Source organism: Chrysemys picta, chromosome 8 (genome assembly GCF_011386835.1).
Source record: "Chrysemys picta bellii isolate R12L10 chromosome 8, ASM1138683v2, whole genome shotgun sequence".
In the NCBI taxonomy this organism is placed as follows: Eukaryota; Metazoa; Chordata; order Testudines; family Emydidae; genus Chrysemys; species Chrysemys picta.
The window spans coordinates 55640462-55660154 of record NC_088798.1 but is presented as its reverse complement, the minus strand read 5'-3'; the positions used below and the strand labels follow the sequence as shown (position 1 = coordinate 55660154).

The 19693-nt window shown below is 49.5% G+C and overlaps 2 protein-coding genes across 2 annotated transcripts; both read right to left on the bottom strand.

Annotated features, from left to right (window-relative positions):
• Window positions 1-204: 204 nt before the first annotated feature.
• On the bottom strand, window positions 205-7740 carry ZNF648 (zinc finger protein 648). The gene is made up of 2 exons (XM_065554502.1): window positions 7602-7740; window positions 205-5596 (listed from the first exon to the last, which is right to left on the bottom strand). The coding sequence occupies exon 2, from the start codon at window positions 5524-5526 to the stop codon at window positions 3763-3765; it is 1764 nt and encodes a 587-aa protein (XP_065410574.1). The 5' UTR covers window positions 5527-5596; window positions 7602-7740; the 3' UTR covers window positions 205-3762.
• A 4206-nt stretch (window positions 7741-11946) lies between these two features.
• On the bottom strand, window positions 11947-19555 carry LOC101947484 (zinc finger protein 551). Its single transcript, XM_065554503.1, has 2 exons — window positions 19404-19555; window positions 11947-18170 (listed from the first exon to the last, which is right to left on the bottom strand). Exon 2 carries the CDS (start codon window positions 17978-17980, stop codon window positions 17105-17107), a length of 876 nt encoding a protein of 291 aa, XP_065410575.1. The 5' UTR covers window positions 17981-18170; window positions 19404-19555; the 3' UTR covers window positions 11947-17104.
• Window positions 19556-19693: the final 138 nt, after the last annotated feature.

The window sequence follows — 19693 nt, the reverse complement described above, 5'->3', positions numbered from 1 at the left end:
TGAGACATAATAGCTTTAATATCTCAGACATTGGGGAGTTCAAGGGAACACCAAACAATGTCCCCAATGTTATTTCCTTCTCTGTCCACATGGTATATTACAGCATCCAATTTGTAATCATCAGAGACGGAAACCTTTGCAAGTGTAAAAAATAAAACTAGACTACCCCTCCCAGGCCAGTTCTTGGCAAATATAACCCCATTACAGTGCAAGCACATTTATTATTAATTATTATTACTATTATTTACAGATATTTACATTCCTCAAATGTCACAGCGTGTTCAAGTAGTTTGGTTCTACGTGGCACCCACCAGCTTCAACACAAAGGGCAGAGTTAGAGAGCCATGAACAAAGTGTCATGTGAAGCATCCTGTCAAGTACAGAGGTCAGGAGATCTCCTCCATGGCAGCAGTAACTGGTAACATAGGTCTGGCCCACTGGAGAGAGAAGGCCAGAGACCCCGTCTGTCCTCCTAACTGGTGAGGCCTGTCCTATCCACTTCCTCTCAGTAAGGGGAATTTTCCCCTTCCTTTCAGAAGCAAAATGTTGCACTTTTAACTCTTTCCCTACTGAAGATTCTGCACTTGATGGCTAAGTTGTTTGAGGGTTCATTTTGCACTCTTTTTATTTTAATCCCCTGTATGTATGTATGTGTGTGTGTGTGTTTCTTGATGGTTTATTCCTGTTGGCTCATGACTTTGTTGTGATCATTTGGTACCTTTTCATCAGGAGCTGCGCTTGTCAGGCAGAATTTTAAATGCCTTATCAGTCCAGGCTTGCTTTGTTGCTGAAAAGATCGCACAACTTTGCTGTCTGGCTACCTATGGAACCTTAGCGAGTTGGCCTGATGGGGAAGAGGGGCCTACCTCACCAGTGAGAGTGAATGGAGACAGTTCAGTGCACTCCTTTCCTAGCTGCCCAGACTGATCTTGCAACCCATCCCAGAGTAGCTGGAGTCTTGCGTGCAGGAGAGGACCAAAAGGATTAGGATGAAATGGAAGAATATGGAGGGCAGAGCCATACGTGTCCACTACAGCTTTGTCCCTGGCTGCTGATGTTGTGAAGGAGGTAGCACTTGGATGATGGAGCACCTCTTATTACATTGGAGAGCCCCTTTCTCTCTGGAAGATAGCAGTGGCACAGATAGGCTCCAGACAGAGCTGTATCTAGCTCTCCTAGATCCGAAAGGTAGTCAGGCACAGCAGAGAGAGGAAATTAATGAAAAACATTCTTCTCCAAAGGGATGTCTTGGGGGCTGTCTGGATAGTGCAGCATGCTGCCAGCTAGGGAGCATAACTACTGGACTGATCTTGAAGCTCTAAACTCTGGGGAGACATGGAACATTTGCTGCTTTCCTTGGTGCTGCTGCACCTTTCCTAACACTGAGTGGCTGGCTGTGGAACAGCTGCAGTTCTCACACAGGTTGCTCATCCTTTCTGCTGTGAGGCACAGTCCAACAAGTGTTGCATCTACACAGAGGGGCAGCTGTAATGTGAAAGGGTTTGTGCAAATATCTGAAATGTGTGGGGTGGGCAAGAGAGGTGGCCTAGAATGACACATGCAGCACTATCTGGAGATAGATGCAGAAAACGAGGGAGAGGCCACTCGTGAGGTCTAGAGACAACAGCCTAAGGAAAAGTTCAGCTCCATGAAGCACCCAGTTGCTGGGAAGGGTAGTGTCCCTGGACCCTGTTTGTGGGCTCCATCTATTGTATCAGCCTCTGATGAGTAGGTGACTGATACATTTTCACCCCCTTTAGCAGCTGGAAGGGAGGAAGGAGCTTTCTGTCTCTTCTCTCACTCCTTTAGAGCCACCAGGCTGTTGCAAAGTGTGAAAATCCTCTTCTTGACAGCTGCCAGGAAGGTGAGAGGAAGAAGTCTCCCACAACCTCTGCTTTTGTATTCTCCTCCCTGGTGAGTAACTCCAGTGTCACCTCTTTTAGGCTATTCCTAGCTTTCTCAAGCACCATGAAATTGACAAGCTGCCTAACATCTTCACTGCTGCCCACCAATTTCTGAAAAGCAGCAGTGGAACTCCAGCGTGCTGTTAGCCAGTAAAGTTCTGAGCAGCAGCAGAGACATTGGAGCTGGCTGTCTGCAGACTCAGAAATGAATGGTTCACATTCAGAAAGCTAGTTTCACCAACAGCGAGAGAGAGAGAGACGCTAAAAGAAAGTTGACTTCGTTAAGTCTGTGTAATTAGGGAACCGACTGATGCCAACTGGTAATAAAACATCAAGGAATGGGACTGCTGCTTAATCAGGAAGCTAATTTTGCTTAATTGGGATACCTCTTGCTGGAAAGAGTCTTGAGGACAGACAGATGTTATAAAGCAGAGCTATCTGGAGCTATGAATACCTCACATGCAGAATTGAGCAGTGGGGGGTTGCTCCTGCTCCCACTGGCAAAAATACCCATTGGTTACAGCGGTGCAGGATCAGACCCAAGATGAGCCAGAAACTGATCAGTTGTGCATTTGCCACCCAATGTCTCTGCACCTATTGGAAAGTCACTGTGTACAGTGTCAATAATTCAGCCAGCCAGGGCCAGCACAACCCCATTTAAAAAGTACGTTCATCCTTTTCCTAACAGGCCAGTAAGAAGGGAATGATGTCAGTGCCTTCATTTGTAAGTATCCCACAGTACATATATTTGTTTGGAGTTTTCATGGTATCATGTTCGTTTTGTTTTTCATGGTATCATATGAGAAGTACTTCAGGAAAGCTTTTTGTCGATAGGCTGGCCATTGGGGCATCCTCATTACGGAGATTATAATACCTCAAAATGCAGTTCTGCTCTGACAAGGGGATCTCTTAAAATGACATTGGGTTCCATATTTACATTTTGTGGGTGATTTGTGCGCAACTTACAAGTAATAAGATGTATTTTGTAGCTGACAGACGTGCACACACAACCTGGACTCTGAGAGTCAAGAAGGGCTTTTTCCTTCTGCATCATCACCAGTAACAGAGACTCTACACATAAACCATGCCCTAAGTGACCCCTATTCCATCCTGTTTCCTTCCAAGGTGTTTCACAGGAACTGCATGGAACGTATGTCTTGTCTACATGCAGACTTGCCTCACTTTTACCAAAAGTGTATTTTTAAATCTATTTAGTAAAACCAGTATGATTTCTACATGTAGACCAGCTCCTCATTAACCATTCTGTTAAGGACATACAAGCAGGAATAGACTTCAGCTCACACTCCATTAGCTGACCTGGCTCTGCAGGGCAAACAGGAGTAAAAAGCAGTGTTGTGTCAGATGCAACTCTGAACACATGTACTGGGAGCAGATCTGCCATTTTCTTACCTAGTCCCTTTTCAGAGTAGAACTACACTTGAAGGGGCAGCAGGAATTGGCATGAGGGCCCATGAAGGAGCAACAGCTATGGAGTGTCAGTTTGTGATGTGCTCTTGAACTTTTGTCCAGCAGGAAGATCTTGGTAAACAGCTGAACTTGGTGCCTGGACAGATGACAAGGTGGGTGTATTCTACATAATCTCTCTCCTCATCTGTATCCCCTGTCACAGGTGGGCTCTGGTTGGGTCCTTTGGTGTGCATTTATGAAGACAAGTACTTGCAGATCTCCTCCTCTAGTCAACAAGCAACTTGGTCAGAGAGTGGTGCCTGCTCCGTATTGCATACAAACCCTCTCTCATATTTGCTCAACCTGATGAAGCCCAGGTCTGTTGTATTTGGCCCCTCAGAAGACAGGTGTGTTGAGTGCCTGGTGTCCAGCTTCCCCACCAGGGAGGGACTTACTCATCGGAAGAGGAGAACGGCTCCCCATTGCTGGCACCATGCTTGGCCTGGTGGCGGATGAGGTGGGTGGACTGAGTGAAGGCCTTGCCACACTGGGCGCACTGGTAGGGCCGTTCCCCCGTATGCACCCGCATGTGCTGGGTAAGCTGCGAGGCATGGCGGAAGGCCTTGCCACAGTCTGAGCACAGGTAGGCCTTTTCCCCACTGTGGATCTGCTGGTGCCTCTTGAGGGTGGAGGAGCGGGCGAAGGCCTGCCCACACTCGGCGCAGGCGAAGGGCCGCTCACCGGTGTGGATGCGCTGGTGGCGGATGAGGCGTGAGGACTGGGCAAAGGCCATGCCACATTCAGAGCACTTGAAGGGGCGCTCACCAGTGTGCAGCGTCTGGTGCTCGAAGAGATTGGAGGACTTGGTGAAAGACTTGCCGCAGATGGCACAGGAGAATGGACGCTCGCCCGTGTGGATGCGCTGGTGCTCCACCATGCGGCTGGCCACGGCAAACTCTTTGCCGCAGTCAGGACAGTGGAAAGGCTTCTCACCCAGGTGGGTGCGTTGGTGGCGCAGTAGCGAGAGTGGCTTGTTGAAGGTCTTGCCGCACTCCTGGCAGGGGAAAGGCTTGTCATTGCTGTGCATGTTGCGCTGATGCTTGCGCAGGTCCGAGGAGCGCACAAAGGCCTTCTCGCAGTCCAGGCACTTGTAGGGCTTCTCGCCGGTGTGCGTGCGGATGTGTTTGCGGTAGTCCGAGGACCAGGTGTAGGCCTTGATGCAGAACGGGCACTTGTAGGGGCGCTCGCCTGTGTGCAACCGCTTGTGCTGCTGCAGGGTGCCCTGGTGTGAGTAGGCCTTGCCGCACAACTCGCAGGCGTACGGCTTGGCCCCACTGTGCGTGTCAATGTGGCTCAGGAGGTTGCTTGATTTCTTAAAGGCCCGTCCACACTGCATGCATTTGTAAGGCCGCTCCTCCACCTCGTTGCTGCCCACCTGCTGCGTCCCAATCCTGACCCTCCTCACCGTGGCTGCTTTCAGGGCCCCAACACTGCCCACTATCTCGGCTGGCTTGTTGGCAGCTTTCGGGTTCAGCCACTTCACCCCTCTCTTGTTTTTCAGGGGAAGCTCTTTGCTCCCCCCTGGCTTGCTGAAGTCCATACTTGGATTTCCTGGGAACACCCCACCCTCTACTTTCCTGGTCATGTAGCTCTTGATGCTTTCCATGCCATTGCACGGCAGGCTGTCCCTGGCTGGGTCGTCTAAATCACTGTCCAGGGTAACCACAGTGTCCACGTACTCGGTTGAACTTGGCAGCACCCTGCCAAAGTGATTTATGCCCTGTGGGCTGCGCCGAAGAACAGCAGGCTTCCTCACTGGCCGGCTATGCCACTTCTGACACACTGTCTCCTTGCTGCTTTCCTCATCGCCCTCATCACTCTTGGTGCGAAGACTGACCATCATGTTCAACTTCTTGGCCACGCCGTTGGCATTGATAAGGGTGAAGGTCTCATAAAAGACCTCGTCTTTCTCACACAGAAGGTCCTCTGCCATGCTGTCCCTCGGCATGGAGCTGCTGGACACCGGATCTTGGTCCTTCTGCATGCCGTTCCCAAAATGATCACTGTCGCTTTCCTCAGCTTCCTCCTCCTCATCGCCTTCATCATTTTCACACCATGTGTTTGTGGTCCTCTTTCTGTCCCCATGGGATCCCTGAGCCAAACCGCTGCTAGGGTATTCCTGGTCCAGTCTCTCAGAGCATTCTATGCTTGCCATTTTCCACTTCTGCTTCTGAATATCTGCTTTCAGGATCCTTCAGCCTGAAGCTGACCTCAGGGTAAGTTACCTGTATTTTAGAACAAGAGATGAATGAACAGGGGCTGGGGACATTTGTGAGGAACAGAAAGCAGCTAGGGATCATTATTACATTGACACCCAAAGGTCCCAGTTGAGCTAGGGGCTTACTGTGCCAGGCACTGTACAAAGAGGGGTGGCTTATTCCTTCCTCAAAGAACAGGGAAAAGACAAGACTGGCTACGATAACAGAGAGAGAAACAAACAAACAGCATTTTAGAGGTGATCTGGGATACGTATCTTGTTAGCTGGTAATATTTTTTTAATCCTTTCCCTCGTTGCTAATTTTAGTTTATTCTTAAAGCTCACCTATGTAAAGCTCATCAGTTTGTTACTTTGTTCTAACTCATGGTACTGTTTTAATTTCTATCTTTTCTATTAAAACCATTGCCTCTCTTCTGTGTTTTTAAAACAACTTATCTATTTTTCTGCTTTCTAAGCATAGGAGCACCAGGAAGCAAACAGATGCTCTTAATTATGGAGGCCCTGATACACTATGGTGCTGGATATCAAACTGCTGTTTCTCTTGATTACCAGGGAGCTAAGACATCTAGAATGCAGGGTAAGGAACAAAAGTTAATTTCTCTGACAGAAGGTCTGACTCAGGAAAGTTCTGGGAATCAAACCAGTCTCTCTCTCTTTTATGGAGAATCTCAGATACTTTGAGGACATGATACTGACAAGGGAAGCCTGTCAATTCAAAGTTTTGCTATAGAAATAAAAATAGGAAGAAGGCAAGAAATCAGAGAACTGACTTTCAGAACATCAGGAGCTCTCAGTTCTCCCCTTGAACAATAACACTTTCTCTTCTCTTGCTTTATTGCAAGATGCACGTTAAAGAATGACCACAAAATAGGCTAATTAAGTCACCTGCCTGACGCCATCCTGAGGGTTTGTTCACCACTTTAAAGTTCTTGAATGTACAGTACCTATAGCTGGAGACAAGATCCGTAATGGAATAACTCCCTGGATGAAGACTGTACACCTGCCGCCCGTGGTGGAGCAAAAAGGGGCGCTGAATAGCTCAGCCACTCAAAGATCTATGCTGTGATGGGGCCCACAGTTTTTTTTACTGGAGTGTGCATGTGATTTGTGGGCAGGTTTAGGGCTCTGCACTTAGCAGTTGTTTGATTCAGCCTTCAGAGCACTGTGTATAATGGCCCGCACAGAGTTAATGTGAAGTGTGTCAAAGTGCAAGACATTATACCTCTAATGCTGCTGGATGGCAATACAGACATGGTTTGGCCAACCCAATCAAACAGTCAGTTCTAAGGGTGGCAAAAGTACACCTAACCGTAGAGGAATAGCAAAGGAATGCTACTCTCCATTGACAGTGCCCAATGCAGAAAATTCGTTCTCAAGCATATAAAGAACCCAGGGATGCTGACACTAGGGAGTCCTGGTCACAGACCGCAATTGCAGACAAAAAATTGCTCCCCCTCACTTCTTTCTCCTGAATCTAATTTTGCAGTATTCCCAGAGCTTCCTTGGATAATTTACAGGAGATTGGCTGCAACTCCAGCAATCTTACCTTGAGCTGCTTCAATCTCCAGGACTTGCAGACATTTGTGGAACACAGGGATCTCTTGTTTTGAACAAGTTCCTGTTGGTACCTGGGGAAAAACTGGCCTGAGGGGTAGCACAGTCTGTCCAAGTCACTGAATCTCCCCAGGTGTATGTCAGAGGGAGACACAAGCATAGAGACTTCTGTAGAAATCTAAAGCTGCCCACAGGGTGAGGGTGACCTCTCGCTCCTGATCCTCAGCAGCTTGAAAAAACAGATTTGGTCCCAAACTCAAAGCATGGACTGTCTGGAGGAAACTAGGTCTGACTGCAGCAAGTACCAGACGTCAGGCCTTGAGAGCCCAGCTGCCTCCAGTCTGTGCCCTCTGAGATATTCTTCATAAAGCTCCCCCTCCCATTTCTCTTTCCCTATTGATTTCTGGCCTGCCTCTCCCCCTTTCCCATTAAGCCCAGATCTAGCTGCAATGACTCACCCTGGTATTTGAGTACAGGTGTGTCCCAGGCAGCTGCCCTCGTGGGATCATCTGCTCCAGGTTAGGAACGAGGAAAGGCAGGGAGTTTGGTGCAGAGCAGCAGTGGCAAATGTGCCAGTGTCTGTCTCACCCTTTTGTGTCCAGTCTAGCAGCTGCAGAGCCTCAGGAGGTGGGGCCTGTGAATACATACAACCTTCCTGCCTGCATCACAGAGAGCAGCCTGGGAAATACAGCAGGGCTGCCCTGTCTGACTGCCTGACTGAGCCATTCTTCCAGTTCACTCCTCACATTCTAGTAATGGAAATGGACTCTGAGCCAGGTAAATCGCCTCCCTTGCCCTACAGTATAGTTACTATGCTGGTTTTGTCCACTGTGAATTGAAAGGTGGCTTCCACTTCCACTAGGAAATTAACCCATAGGCTGATAGAGCTCCCTGTCTGAAAGTTTTTCCTGATATTCATCCTATGTGTTCCTATATTGACTCCATCCTATCGCTCTTCATTACACCCTAGTTTATTATGCTAATTAATTTCAATTCCTCCCTAATATTTACACCTTTCAGATATTTGTATGTTCCCCAGTTGATTGTTGCTTAGTCACAGTGTAAACCAATCACTCCAGCCCCAAAATCCTGGTGTGTGTCTGTCTTTCAGTGTCTGAAGCTTCCTGCAGTCATCTTCTGTTCTCCCTCTCCTGCCTCTTACTGACTCAGATCACGCACACTGCTCAGTTCTCCGACTTCTGCAGCAGTGATTTTCCTCCTCTCACTAGGAATTAAATAGTTTTAACCTTTATTTCTTTGTTTAAATGCTCTGGAATCTTGTGCTTTCAAAACACCTGTCCTCTTTTTTTTTAAACAGACCACCCCATCCCCATTCATACTAGGGAGGAGAGATTCTTCAACTGCAACTTCTTCCCTTGGGGTTAGCAGAAGCAGATACATCTTGCTCTCTTGAAGCTGACCTGTAGAACAGTCAAAGTTCCCCTCCACTCCCTCACCTAAAAATGCTTACCTTGAAATTTTTATTTCTGGTGTATTTGAACTCTTTAAAGAGGGCTGTCAGGAGTACTGGATAGCTGCTCATGGGATTGAATTTGATCTGCTTGCTTTTGTCCCCAAACCACAGGTTCAATGGCCCATTTTGCTGTTGATTGGAAAGTATTTCTCATCTGATGGCCTTTGAGAAATGAGTTAATGGTTTCAGGCCAGTTTCTAATGGCCAGAACAGGTGTCCACTCTGAAGCCCACCATCACAATCAATGCTAATTTGCATGCTTTTGGGCAGACTGCATGGGCCAGGGAGACGGAACTCTCCTGTGACTCCTAGAGGCAGTCCCTTCAGGGGAGAGTTTGAGACAGTGGCTTGGATATTGTAAGGGAAATTTACACTGCAGTAGCCTGTGCTGTATCTGTTCTCTTGATTAACAGAGGCTTCAGTCTCCAAACTGGACAGCCTGCCACCTATCCTATATTAAAATATAGAAAAGGACTGCCAGATTTAGAACTGCAGAAAGACAGGGTTTGCCATGCTCAATCACAACTTGGTCCATGGAGGCTAGTCTGCATTCTGCATCCAGCAGGGACAATTAACTGAAGCTCCAGAGGGATGAGAAACCCCTCTTATAGTGTGACCAGATGTCCCAATTTTATAGGGACAGTTCTGATATTCGGGGCTTTGTCTTATATAGGTGCCTATTACCTCCCATCCCCTGTCCCGATTTTTCACACTTGCTATCTGGTCACCCTGCCTGTTACAATGCAGCTAGCCAACTGTGCGGTTCTCCACCTGGGACAGAGAAAGGGGGTGAACTCAGGCTCATCAAAGAACAGTGTTTCAATGACACTTTTCTAACAAAACCAACTGTTTTTCAGTTGTGACACAATTATTTTTACTGTTTTTAAGTTTTCAATAAATCAAAATAAAAACTTAATTTAGTTTGAACTCAAAATCAGCATTTCAGGTTTGGTTTTTAGCGATTTCAATTCAAAACCAAAACAAAATTTTTGTTTCGGTTCAGTCTGTTAAAAAATTACAAAGAATTTTCATAAAAATGTTCCTTTTCCTCAAAAATCCATTTCTCCTTTAAAAAAAAATTTTTTTTTACCAGGTATAGGGAAAAGTTCCTTCCTGACCCCCACAGGCAATTAATTTCTGTCCTAGAGCATGAGATGTGATAGTCTTTATCATTACCTTAGCTTGCAAAACTAATTGTGTTGGCATGAAATTAACTAGTTTTCTTTTAAAATTCAGCCACAGTACTTGAAAGACTTGTGTAATATTTTATTATTCTCTGAGATTAGCTTCAGCATTTGCAATGCCTGCTTTGACAGTTCCACAACAAAATGCTATTTCTGATTCATAAATCACACAATTGTTGCACGAGTCATGCTAAAATAATCTTTTAGGGAAATGTACCTTGGGGAAGGGGAATCAGATGGAGAGGGGTTTATGCTGCCAGAGAGGGCTACAGAGGATATGAGAGAGAGGATTATTCAGAGAGGTCTAGTTATGGAGGAATATGTTATGAAGTCCATTTTTGGATCTGGATATGGGAGTACAGGGAAATAGTCCTTGCACCTTGTATGGGGAATTTGGGGGAGCCTGGGTTTGGATAGGAAGGGGGATCAGGAGACATGACTTTAAGGGGGTATGAGACCTGGGTGTTGGTCAGAGAGGGACAACCTGACATAGTTAGGAGAGGTGTTTTTATTTTAACCACTTGCTTTTGTGTGTCTGCAATAGCGATGCTGAAGTTCTGCATATTTTTAATTTTGTTCCATTGATAGTAAAAAAAATAGGGCAAGAATTCAATCAAACCCTGCTCTCTATATACATGCGCACACATCTGCACTAGCCCCTTCCTATTGTACATAGCACCTACCTGCACTCAATAAATTAATTCATAAATTCACAGACATTTAAGGCCAGAAGGGACCATTACATCCTCTAGTCCAGGGGTGGGCAAACTACGGCCCGTGGGCCAGATTCGGCTCATCAGGGCTTTGGATCCGGCCCATGGGATTGCCACCCCAGTGGTGCCGTGGATCCCGCACTGCTCCCGGAAGCGGCTGGCAACATGTCCCTGTGGCCCCTGGGAGGGCGAGGGGGCAGAGGGCTCCGCATGCTGCCCTCACCTGCAGGCACTCCCCTCCCCGCAGCTCTTCTTGGCCAGGAAGGGGGAACCGCGGCCAATGGGAGCTTCGGGGGAGGTACCCACAGGTGAGGGCAGCACATGGAGCCCTCTGCCCCTCCTCCCCCCAGGGGCCGCAGGGACGTGGTGCCGGCTGCTTCCGGGAGCAGCGCAGGGCCAGGGCAGGTAGGGAGCCTACCTTAGCCCTGCTGCCACCCCAGAGCCACTCCAGGTAAGCGGTGCTGGGCTGGAGCCTGCCCCCCGAACCCCTCCTTCACCCCACACCCAACCCCCTGCCCTGAACCCCCTGCGGCACCCCTCCTGAATCCCAACCCCCTGCCCTAAGCCCCCCTCCCACACTCTGCACCCCCCTGCACTCCAACCCCCTGCCTGAGCCCCTTCCTGCACACCGCACCCCCTCCCACACTCTGCTCTCCCTCCCGCACCTAGGGTGACCAGACGTCCTGATAAAATCGGGACTGTCCCGATTTGTAGGCGTTCGTCCCATGTCCCGACCGATGTTTGGTCGGGATGCAATTTGTCCCGATATTTCGCACTCCTGTTTTTGTTTTGTTCCACTGGCGGGACTCTGCTTTTTTTCCCCCCTTGCTCTGCCGGTGGGACTCTGCTTCCCCCCCCCCCCTTGTTCTGCCGGCAGGACTCCACTTTTTTTTTTTTTTTTTTTGCTCCGCTTCCCTCCCCATGTGTCCCGATATTTTCTTTATCCCATCTGGTCACCCTACCCACACCCCAGCCCTACATTCATGGCCCTGCATGCAATTTCCCCACCCGGATGTGGCTCTAGGGCCAAAAAGTTTGCCCACCCCTGCTCTAGTCAGACCTTCTGTATATTACAGGCCATTAAACTTCACTATATACACTTGTGCATATACCTCCAGCATGCCCTTATGCACATATCGCACACTATGCACCTACCTCTAGGCCATGTCTGTCAGAAAGCACACTACCGTATATACATGTCCCTGTAACTGCATGTTCATTGAGAACCACAGGCATCAGGACCCACAAAGTTCCATTGCCCTGCCAATCAAAATCTGGAATTCAAGTCCCCTCTGCGCTGGGGTTTGAATTCCAGCACCCGGGGAAGCAGAAGGGTCTCAGTAGGTGCACCCCACCCCAGGTCTAGCACCACACCTTCACGTTGCTCAGTTCAGCCGGCAGGACAGTTGAAGTTTAGACAGACACAGAAGGGTTTTTTAATCACAAATTGAATGTTTTATTCTGGCTAGAGAAGAGACAGGATTAGTAACAGAGATTTCATTTCATCACAATGAGGTGGCAGTGTCTTAGCTACTTGCCTGCTCCGCAGTGCTTAGGTTCTCGATAGCAGCATCCTCAGGAAGTTTTCCGTTCCCGTGTAATTTTTTATTAAAATAAATATGGACTCTTCCAAAGTTGCTGATAACATGATCAGGCCCAAGCAATGGTAGTGATCATGCAGAGTCATATAGGTCAGCTGTGGCTACTTGTCAGCCACAGCCTATTCCATGCCCTCACCTTCCTGCCAGTAAGACTATAGTGGGAGGCAATCACTGCCAGGCCAGAGACCCTGCCAGCAGGACTAGAAGAGGATGATATGTATAGGCTGATTTCCCTTCCTTGTCACTCCCAGCACACCTCTAGCAGTTTGGAGTCTGAGAAATCTCACAAGGGGGTCTATAATGGATCCCGTTTTGCTGCTGCCTAGCCTTTGATCTACCACATCTCTGTTTGGATATTTCACACCCACTAAATTCTGCAGCCTCAATAGATCATCTTTGAACTAATATATTACTGTTCCTCCCTATCACTTGCTCAGTTCCAACCGGGGGGTACTGAGGAGATGCAGAAAAACAATTACCAGGTAATATTTCTCTCTCCCCCATATCAATCAAGCTGTTTTATCTGAGCCACCTCTTCTTGCTGAAAGAGAGGAGGAGGATTTGATGAGGAGACACCCCTCTCTTCCATTGGGTTTCAGTAAATTACAGTCTGTGTTCAACTCTTTTCTCTCTGCCCCTCTTTCCCCCCAGAAGAAGAAAAGGAAAAACCAGGTGCAAAATACAAAGAGCACATGATAATATGGGCATCATCCTGGACTCCCAGGCTGGGAGATTTTTCAGGCTGGGAGATTTCTTCTGGTTTCAAAGAAGAATGAAACTTGAATTGGGAGCACTTGGACAAACGGTTTCCAGAGAAATGGCAGGAATTCATCATTATGCTGATCTAGAAGGACCCTTTACAACAAACTGGAGGGGTCCAGGTGGCACCAGAGACTGGTTATCACTGCCCAGAAGACTCCTAGCATTGGGTGAGAGGGTGCTGTGTGGTCCGAATGAGATTGGCAGGGCTGCAGGTTGAATGGGCTCTGAGTGGTAACAAGAGGAAGGTCTCTGCTGGATTGAAATGCTCCTGCCATTGTCTACATCCAATGCTTCAAACACTTGGGAGAGTGGGGAGCTGGTCCTCAGCAGGCATAAGGGGAGCCCAGAGCCCAAGGGGCTGATAAGAGCAGGGCTAGAAGTTGGTGCTTGATTTCTTTAGAGCTAAGCTGAAAAGAAAAGGACTGGTACTATGTTAAAGTGAAAAGCCTGGAACTGCTCCACCTTCCCATAGGCAAGTGTTGCCCCCTTGCTTATCCCATTACACCAGGGAGAAGCAGATTTCAGTAATATAGCGACAGTTGCTCACAAAAAATTGGCATATTGCAAGCCACCCCTTGTGTTGTAAGTAGAATGAAAGTCCTGGTTTGTTCCCATGCATTCCAGTGTGCAAACTGGAATTCTGGTGACAGTGACCCTCCGCTTATGGAGAAGTTACAGGAAAATTGCTTTGTGGGGAAACAAATGACCTAGTTATCGGAGGACTCCCCTGTAGCAAATGTTTTCAAGTTCTGTAGCATAGGCAGCGATCAAAAATCGGGGCTCAAGCTTCCCAACCCACCCTCTGATTCAGGTCTCTTTTCACCTCCTCACATCCAACTTCCCTCTCTAGGCATTGAAGCTGCATTGTATGTAGCTCCTTCCATCCCAGTGGGGGGGGGGGGGGGGGGAGGGGAAGTTGGAGTTCCAACACTATCACCACTCTTGGTTCAATAAAACATCACTCCTTTCTTTTACACCTGACCAGCCCTTTCTGCACATCCCCTCTCCTCTATTTACCTTCCTCCTCCCAATGATCTGTGAGAGATGGACAGAGAGCAGAGTCCATACTGAGAGACAGATGGCAGAGCTGGGCAGGAAATTCCTGATCAATCATTTTAAAGGTTGGTTGAAATGTTCTGAATTTTTTTGGTCAAAATGTTGATGGAGGGGAAAAACATCTTGACAGCTTTTTCTGAAATAGGGCTCATGGCATGTTTCTGTTCCCTGCCTGAATGAATGTAACACTTTAGAATCAGGCTTCCAGTGAGGTAACAACTGATCTGTCTGGGATGGAACATAAGAATGGTCCTACTAGGTCAGACCAAAGGTCCATCTAGTGCAGTATCCGGTCTTCCGACAGTGGCCACTGCCAGGTGCCCCAGAGGGAATGAACAAAACAGGTAATCATCAAGTGATCCATCCCCTGTCACTCATTCCCAGCTTCTGGCAAACAGAGGCTAGGGACACCATTCCTGCCCATCCTGGCTAACATCTATTGATGGACCTATCCTCCATGAATGTATCTAGTTCTTTTTTGAACCCTGTTATGGTCTTGGCCTTCACAACATCCTCTGGCAAGGAGTTCCACAGGTTGACTGTGCGTTGTGTGAAACTTCCTTTTATTTGTTTTAAACCTGCTGCCTATTAATTTCATTTGGTGACCCCTAGTTCTTGTGTTATGAGAAGTAGTAAACAACACTTCCTTATCTACTTTCTCTACACCAGTCATGATTTTATAGACCTCAATCATATCTCCCCTTAGCCGTCTCTTTTCCAAGCTGAAAAGTCCCAGTCTTATTCATCTCTCCTCATATGGAAGCCGTTCCATACCCCTAATAATTTTTGTTGCCCTTTTCTGAACCTTTTCCAATTCCAATATATCTTTTTTGAGATGGGGCGACCACATCCGCACACCATATTCAAGATGTGGGCATACCATGGATTTATATAGAGGCAATATGATATTATCTGTCCTATTTTCTATCCCTTTCTTAATTATTCCCAGCATTCTGTTTGCTTTTTTTGACTGCTGCTGCACGTTGAGTGGATGTTTTCAGAGAACTATCCACAATGACTCCAAGATCTCTTTCTTGAGTGGCAACAGCTAATTTAGACCCCATCATTTTATATGTATAGTTGGGATTACACTTTCCAAAGTGCATTACTTTGCATTTATCAACATTAAATTTCATCTGACATTTTGTTGCCCAGTCACCCAATTTTGAGATATTTTTGTACTTTTGTAGCTCTTCGCAGTCTGCCTGGGTCTTAACTATCTTTAGTAATTTTGTATCATCTGCAAATTTTGCCACCTCAAAAGGGGAATGGATGAGAGAGACAGTAATAATCTTACTTTTTATTGTTGGGCCGTTCTCCCAGAAAGATTCCAAACATTGGCTACTGTGCTGGGGAACCACCTGGGCCATCGCCCAACCACTTTTTGGCCAGGCCATAATAGTGCTGTGGTATGTGGTGAGTGGTGCTGTGACCCCATGTACCAGGCCATAATGCCACTCATTCACAGTTGGCCCAGCCATCCTTCCATCATGATAGGGCAGCATTTTTCAAACTTCGGGTCACGACCCTGCACAGAGTCACTCTGGTCAGCACCGCCAAGCGGGCTGTTAAAAGGCCCATTGGTGGTGCTGCCCAGCTAAGGCAGGCTAGTGCCTACCTGTTTCGACAGTGCGCTGTGCCCCAGAAGCAGCCAGCAGCGGGTCCAACTTCTAGGCAGGGGGGCGACAGGGCTCCGTGCGCTGCCCCCGCCCCGAGCACTGGCTCCGCACTGGAGGGCGAGTGGGGCTGTGCCTGCAGGTGAGAGTCACATGAAGCCACTTGCGCGCCTCCGCCTAGGAGCCGGACCTGCTGCTGGCCACTTTCGGGGCGCTGCACAGTCTGTGGTGCCAGGACAGGTGGGAAGCCTGCCTCTGCACCCTGGCTGCACCGCTGACTGGGAGCCACAGGAGGTAAGTCCATGCCCCAATCCCCTGCCCCAGCCCTGAGCCCCCCCCCCAAACCTGGAACCTCTTCCTGCACCCCAAGCTCCTCATTCCCGGCTCCACCCCAGAGCTTGTACCCCCAGTCCAGAGCCCCAACCCCCTCCTGCGTCCCAGCCCAGAGCTCCCACACCCTGAACCCCTCATTCTTGGCCCCACCCTGCACCCCAATCCTCTGCCCCAGCTCTGAGCCCTTCCCACACCCCAAACCCATCATCCCCAGCTTTGTTGGTTCATGGGTATCAACAATTTTCAACTGGGTCCCCAGAAAAAAAGGTTGAAAACCACTGTGTCTGGGTCAAATCTGAGTGAGCGGCATTGTGATCTGGCACCATGGAGTCACAGTGCCACTCAGGTTTCGGTGCTGCGACAACATGCACCAAGTTAGAGTTCCTCACTCAGATTTAGAGAGGGGTGGGTGTAGGGACTCAGGGTTGGGGGGAGTAGGAGGGAGCCTGAGAGGGAACGAGGAGGGTGAGGTGGAATGGGGGGGAAATCTATCCCTCATCACTCTAAATGGAGCTCCGCAGCCCGATTCCAAATGCTTTACAAATGACACATAGGAATACCTTTGCCCAGCAGTGAAATGCAGCCACTTCTGGGGTACAGCACAGCAGTTCAGGAGGTGAAGTGAAGAATACTAAATCTAGTGAAACTAAGGGGGAGTTTTCAATGAGAACGGTAATTAACCTGGAATTTGGCCAGGATATTGTTGATAACATTTCTACTGTTGCAAAAAGTGCTTTGCAGCCTTTAACGACCACACTAGGTTGGAGGCTCAGTGCCCCTAATACCAAGGTTAGTTAGTTCAGTACTGACTTAGAGGGAAAAATGCCAGATGAAATCACCAAAATCCTCTTTCTCCCTTATCTGTGCTTTCCCTGGAGGTCTTCCACTGACGTTCTGGCCCAGCATGACTCACCAGATTATTAGACTGGATGAGGTCATAGGCTGAGAAAGTGAGGTAACTGCAGCAGGATAGAGAGGGATTCAGCTCTGAAAGGTGGGACAGGTGAAAGGTATGATAGGAAGCGAGGTGGCCAGTCTATGTGATATGGAGGAGAATTCTGGTCTGTTGTGAAGGACAGGTACTAGAAAGTGGAATACCAGCAGGTCTGTATGGGATGGAGAGGAATTTGGACCTGCATACATAACATTTTCATTGGCAATATCTCCAATACCCAACTGCAGCTATGTGAAACTGGGCAGGGTTGAACATACAGTCCTAGGGTCAACTGGATTCTGGCTGCACAGCCAAGTTAGGGAGGGGACAGTCCTGGGGCAGAGGGTCATGGCCTTGGAACCTCAGCGTGGGAACGTCCCAGCGGCTCCGCTCCTCCTCCCTCAACTCCATCTCTATCCGGTGGCCTTGGGCATGCATCCGCTGGTGGGAGCGGAGGCCTGAGAGCTTGGGGAAAACCTTGCCGCACTCCCCACAGCGAAAGGCCTTCTGGACGTGGGTCTGCCGGTGCTTGAGCAGGGCAGTGGAGCGGATGAAGGCCTTGCCGCACTCGGAGCAGACAAAGGGGCGGTCGTTGGTGTGAGTAGCCTGGTGGAAGGTGAAGCTGGATGACTGGCTGAAGGACTTGTTGCAGATGCTGCAATGGAAGGGCTTGAGGCCCATGTGCATCTTGCGATGCTGGAGCAGGGTGGAAGGGTCAGAGAAGGTCTTCTCGCAGAAGGGACACTCATATGGCCGGTCGCCGGTATGCGTGTTCTGGTGGATCAGCAATGAGGTAGAGCGGGCGAAGGACTTATCGCACACAGAGCAGCGGTAGGGCTTCTCGCCAGTGTGTGTGCGCTCGTGCCGCCGCACCATGGAGGCCTGGTAGAAGCCCTTGCTGCAGTAGGAGCACTTGTAGGGCCTCTCGCCCGTATGGATCCGCTGGTGCACTTTGAAGTCCGACTTCCTGGCAAAGCTCTTGCCACAGTCCCCACAGATCAGAGTAGTGGCACCAGCAGCTGCCATGGGCTTGCGGTCTCTCAGTACAGGCGCAAGCTTGCTGATTTCTGCCACTGCTGCCAGCTCTGTGGGCACAAAACCAGCAAAGACTCTGCCAAACTCTGCCCTGCCCTGGCCGCATTCTGCAGGACTGTCCATCATCATGCTGTCCTCACCCTGCTTGCTGATGACTGGGCTCTGGTCTCCAAAGCCCTCCACTCATGGGCAATCCCTGATCTGTCCGATCCTACCCTTTTCCTTTGCCAGGTTAAGGCACAGCTGCACTCCTGCCATGAATGGTGACTTGTGGAACTGCTGTGTGCTCACAGTCCATGCCTCCCAGCACCTCCAAGGTCTGAAACCAAAGAGACGCAAACAGGAGATGCAAGTCCCCTTTACAACAAACTTAGAGCTCGGCATTCCTTTCATAGGTCTCCCCTCCAGCATCGGGTGACCAGATGTCCCATTTTTAAAGGGACAGTCCAGTTTTTTGGGACTTTTTCTTATATAGGCGCCTATTACTCCCCCCCCCCCCCCATCCCATTTTTTCATAGTTGCTATCTGGTCACCCTACTCCAGCATCCCTTAGCGGCCTCTGAGCCCTACCCCTTGTCTATGCAGGGATTAGCCAGCCCTGATTTCAGCCATCAGTGGCCAGTAATCAGAGTAGCCGCACCAGTACAAACCCCTAGCGTAGAGAACGAAACCCATGATTTGCAGAAACTGAACTTGCCCATGCAAATCACAGCTTTCCTTGTCTACGCTAGGGCTTTTCATCTCTGCTGCTGCACTGTTTGCCGGCCATTGTGCCCAGTGTAGACATGGCCCCATCCTCCATAAATTTTGAGGTCCGAGGTAATTTTTCAAAAAATGTTGCATGACTGAATGACATAACTCCCCCCCCCCCCAATGTCCATCACTATGTACGATAATTTTGTCAAGTGTCTGTCGCGCAACATGGTAGTGCTGAACCCTGCAAGAAATCAAGTTCCCTTAACCCACAGCAGCCTCCTACCCCTACCCCTACCCCTCTGTTGTTTGGTCAGTGCCTGCTATAGCCTGGTAGGTTCCACCTACCTACCGTAACTTTTCCAAAAGCTTCAGCAGCTGTCTAGGAACAATCCCATTTAGCACAGTTCCCTAGGAAGAGTCTAACACAGGCTGGAAGCTCAGTGCAGAGAAAGCAAACCTGGGGGAGACTTCCCTTGTGTTGATGAGCTAACAGCCACCCGCTTAACGGTCTGGCTCTGGTTTGTCTGGCCAGGAGCAGCTGGGCTCCGGAGCAGGCTGCCTGTCGTGTTTCACATGAGTGGGGACAGCCTGGGGTCAGGCTTGCAGGGAAGGAGCGCACTGGCACCCAGGGAAAGACTGACGGAGCAGAGGCATGCTGCTTGCCTGCTCTCCGGCTTCAGGGGCATGGCAGGGCTGCTGCCGCAGGCACCGCTGAGCAGCAGGGCAGGGGGCTGCCCAGAGGGGGTTGCCAGTCTTTCAGCTGGCATGTGTAGGGGGCACTGCGCCCCCCATGGCACCTCGGAAGGTGGACCTCCCTCTTCTCGCCTTCCTACGGGCGTGGCCGACCCAGGCTCACCTCCCTCGGTGCTGCGGCGGCCCGCTGGTTCCCCGCGGGCCCGGAGACTTGCGCGCCGCAGCCGCCGCTGCTCTCCCGGCCGGTGCGCACAGGGGCCTCCCCTTGCCGAGGACCCCAGCGCACAGCCCGTGCACACACACACTCTGCATAGGCAGCTGTCCGCCCAGGCTGCCTGTGCAGCGGCGGGGAGACAGGGCGGGGGGGGGGGGGGGGGGGGGAGTGGCTGGCAAGGCGAGCCCGGCTTGGTTTATTTTTTTAAAGCCTCCCTCCCACCCAGAGCCGCCTAGTGC

Bases quoted from the DNA above. Each gene is read 5' to 3' on its own strand.
- ZNF648 (XM_065554502.1), bottom strand. From the start codon at position 5,526: ATGGCAAGCATAGAATGCTCTGAGAGACTGGACCAGGAATACCCTAGC.
- LOC101947484 (XM_065554503.1), bottom strand. From the start codon at position 17,980: ATGATGATGGACAGTCCTGCAGAATGCGGCCAGGGCAGGGCAGAGTTT.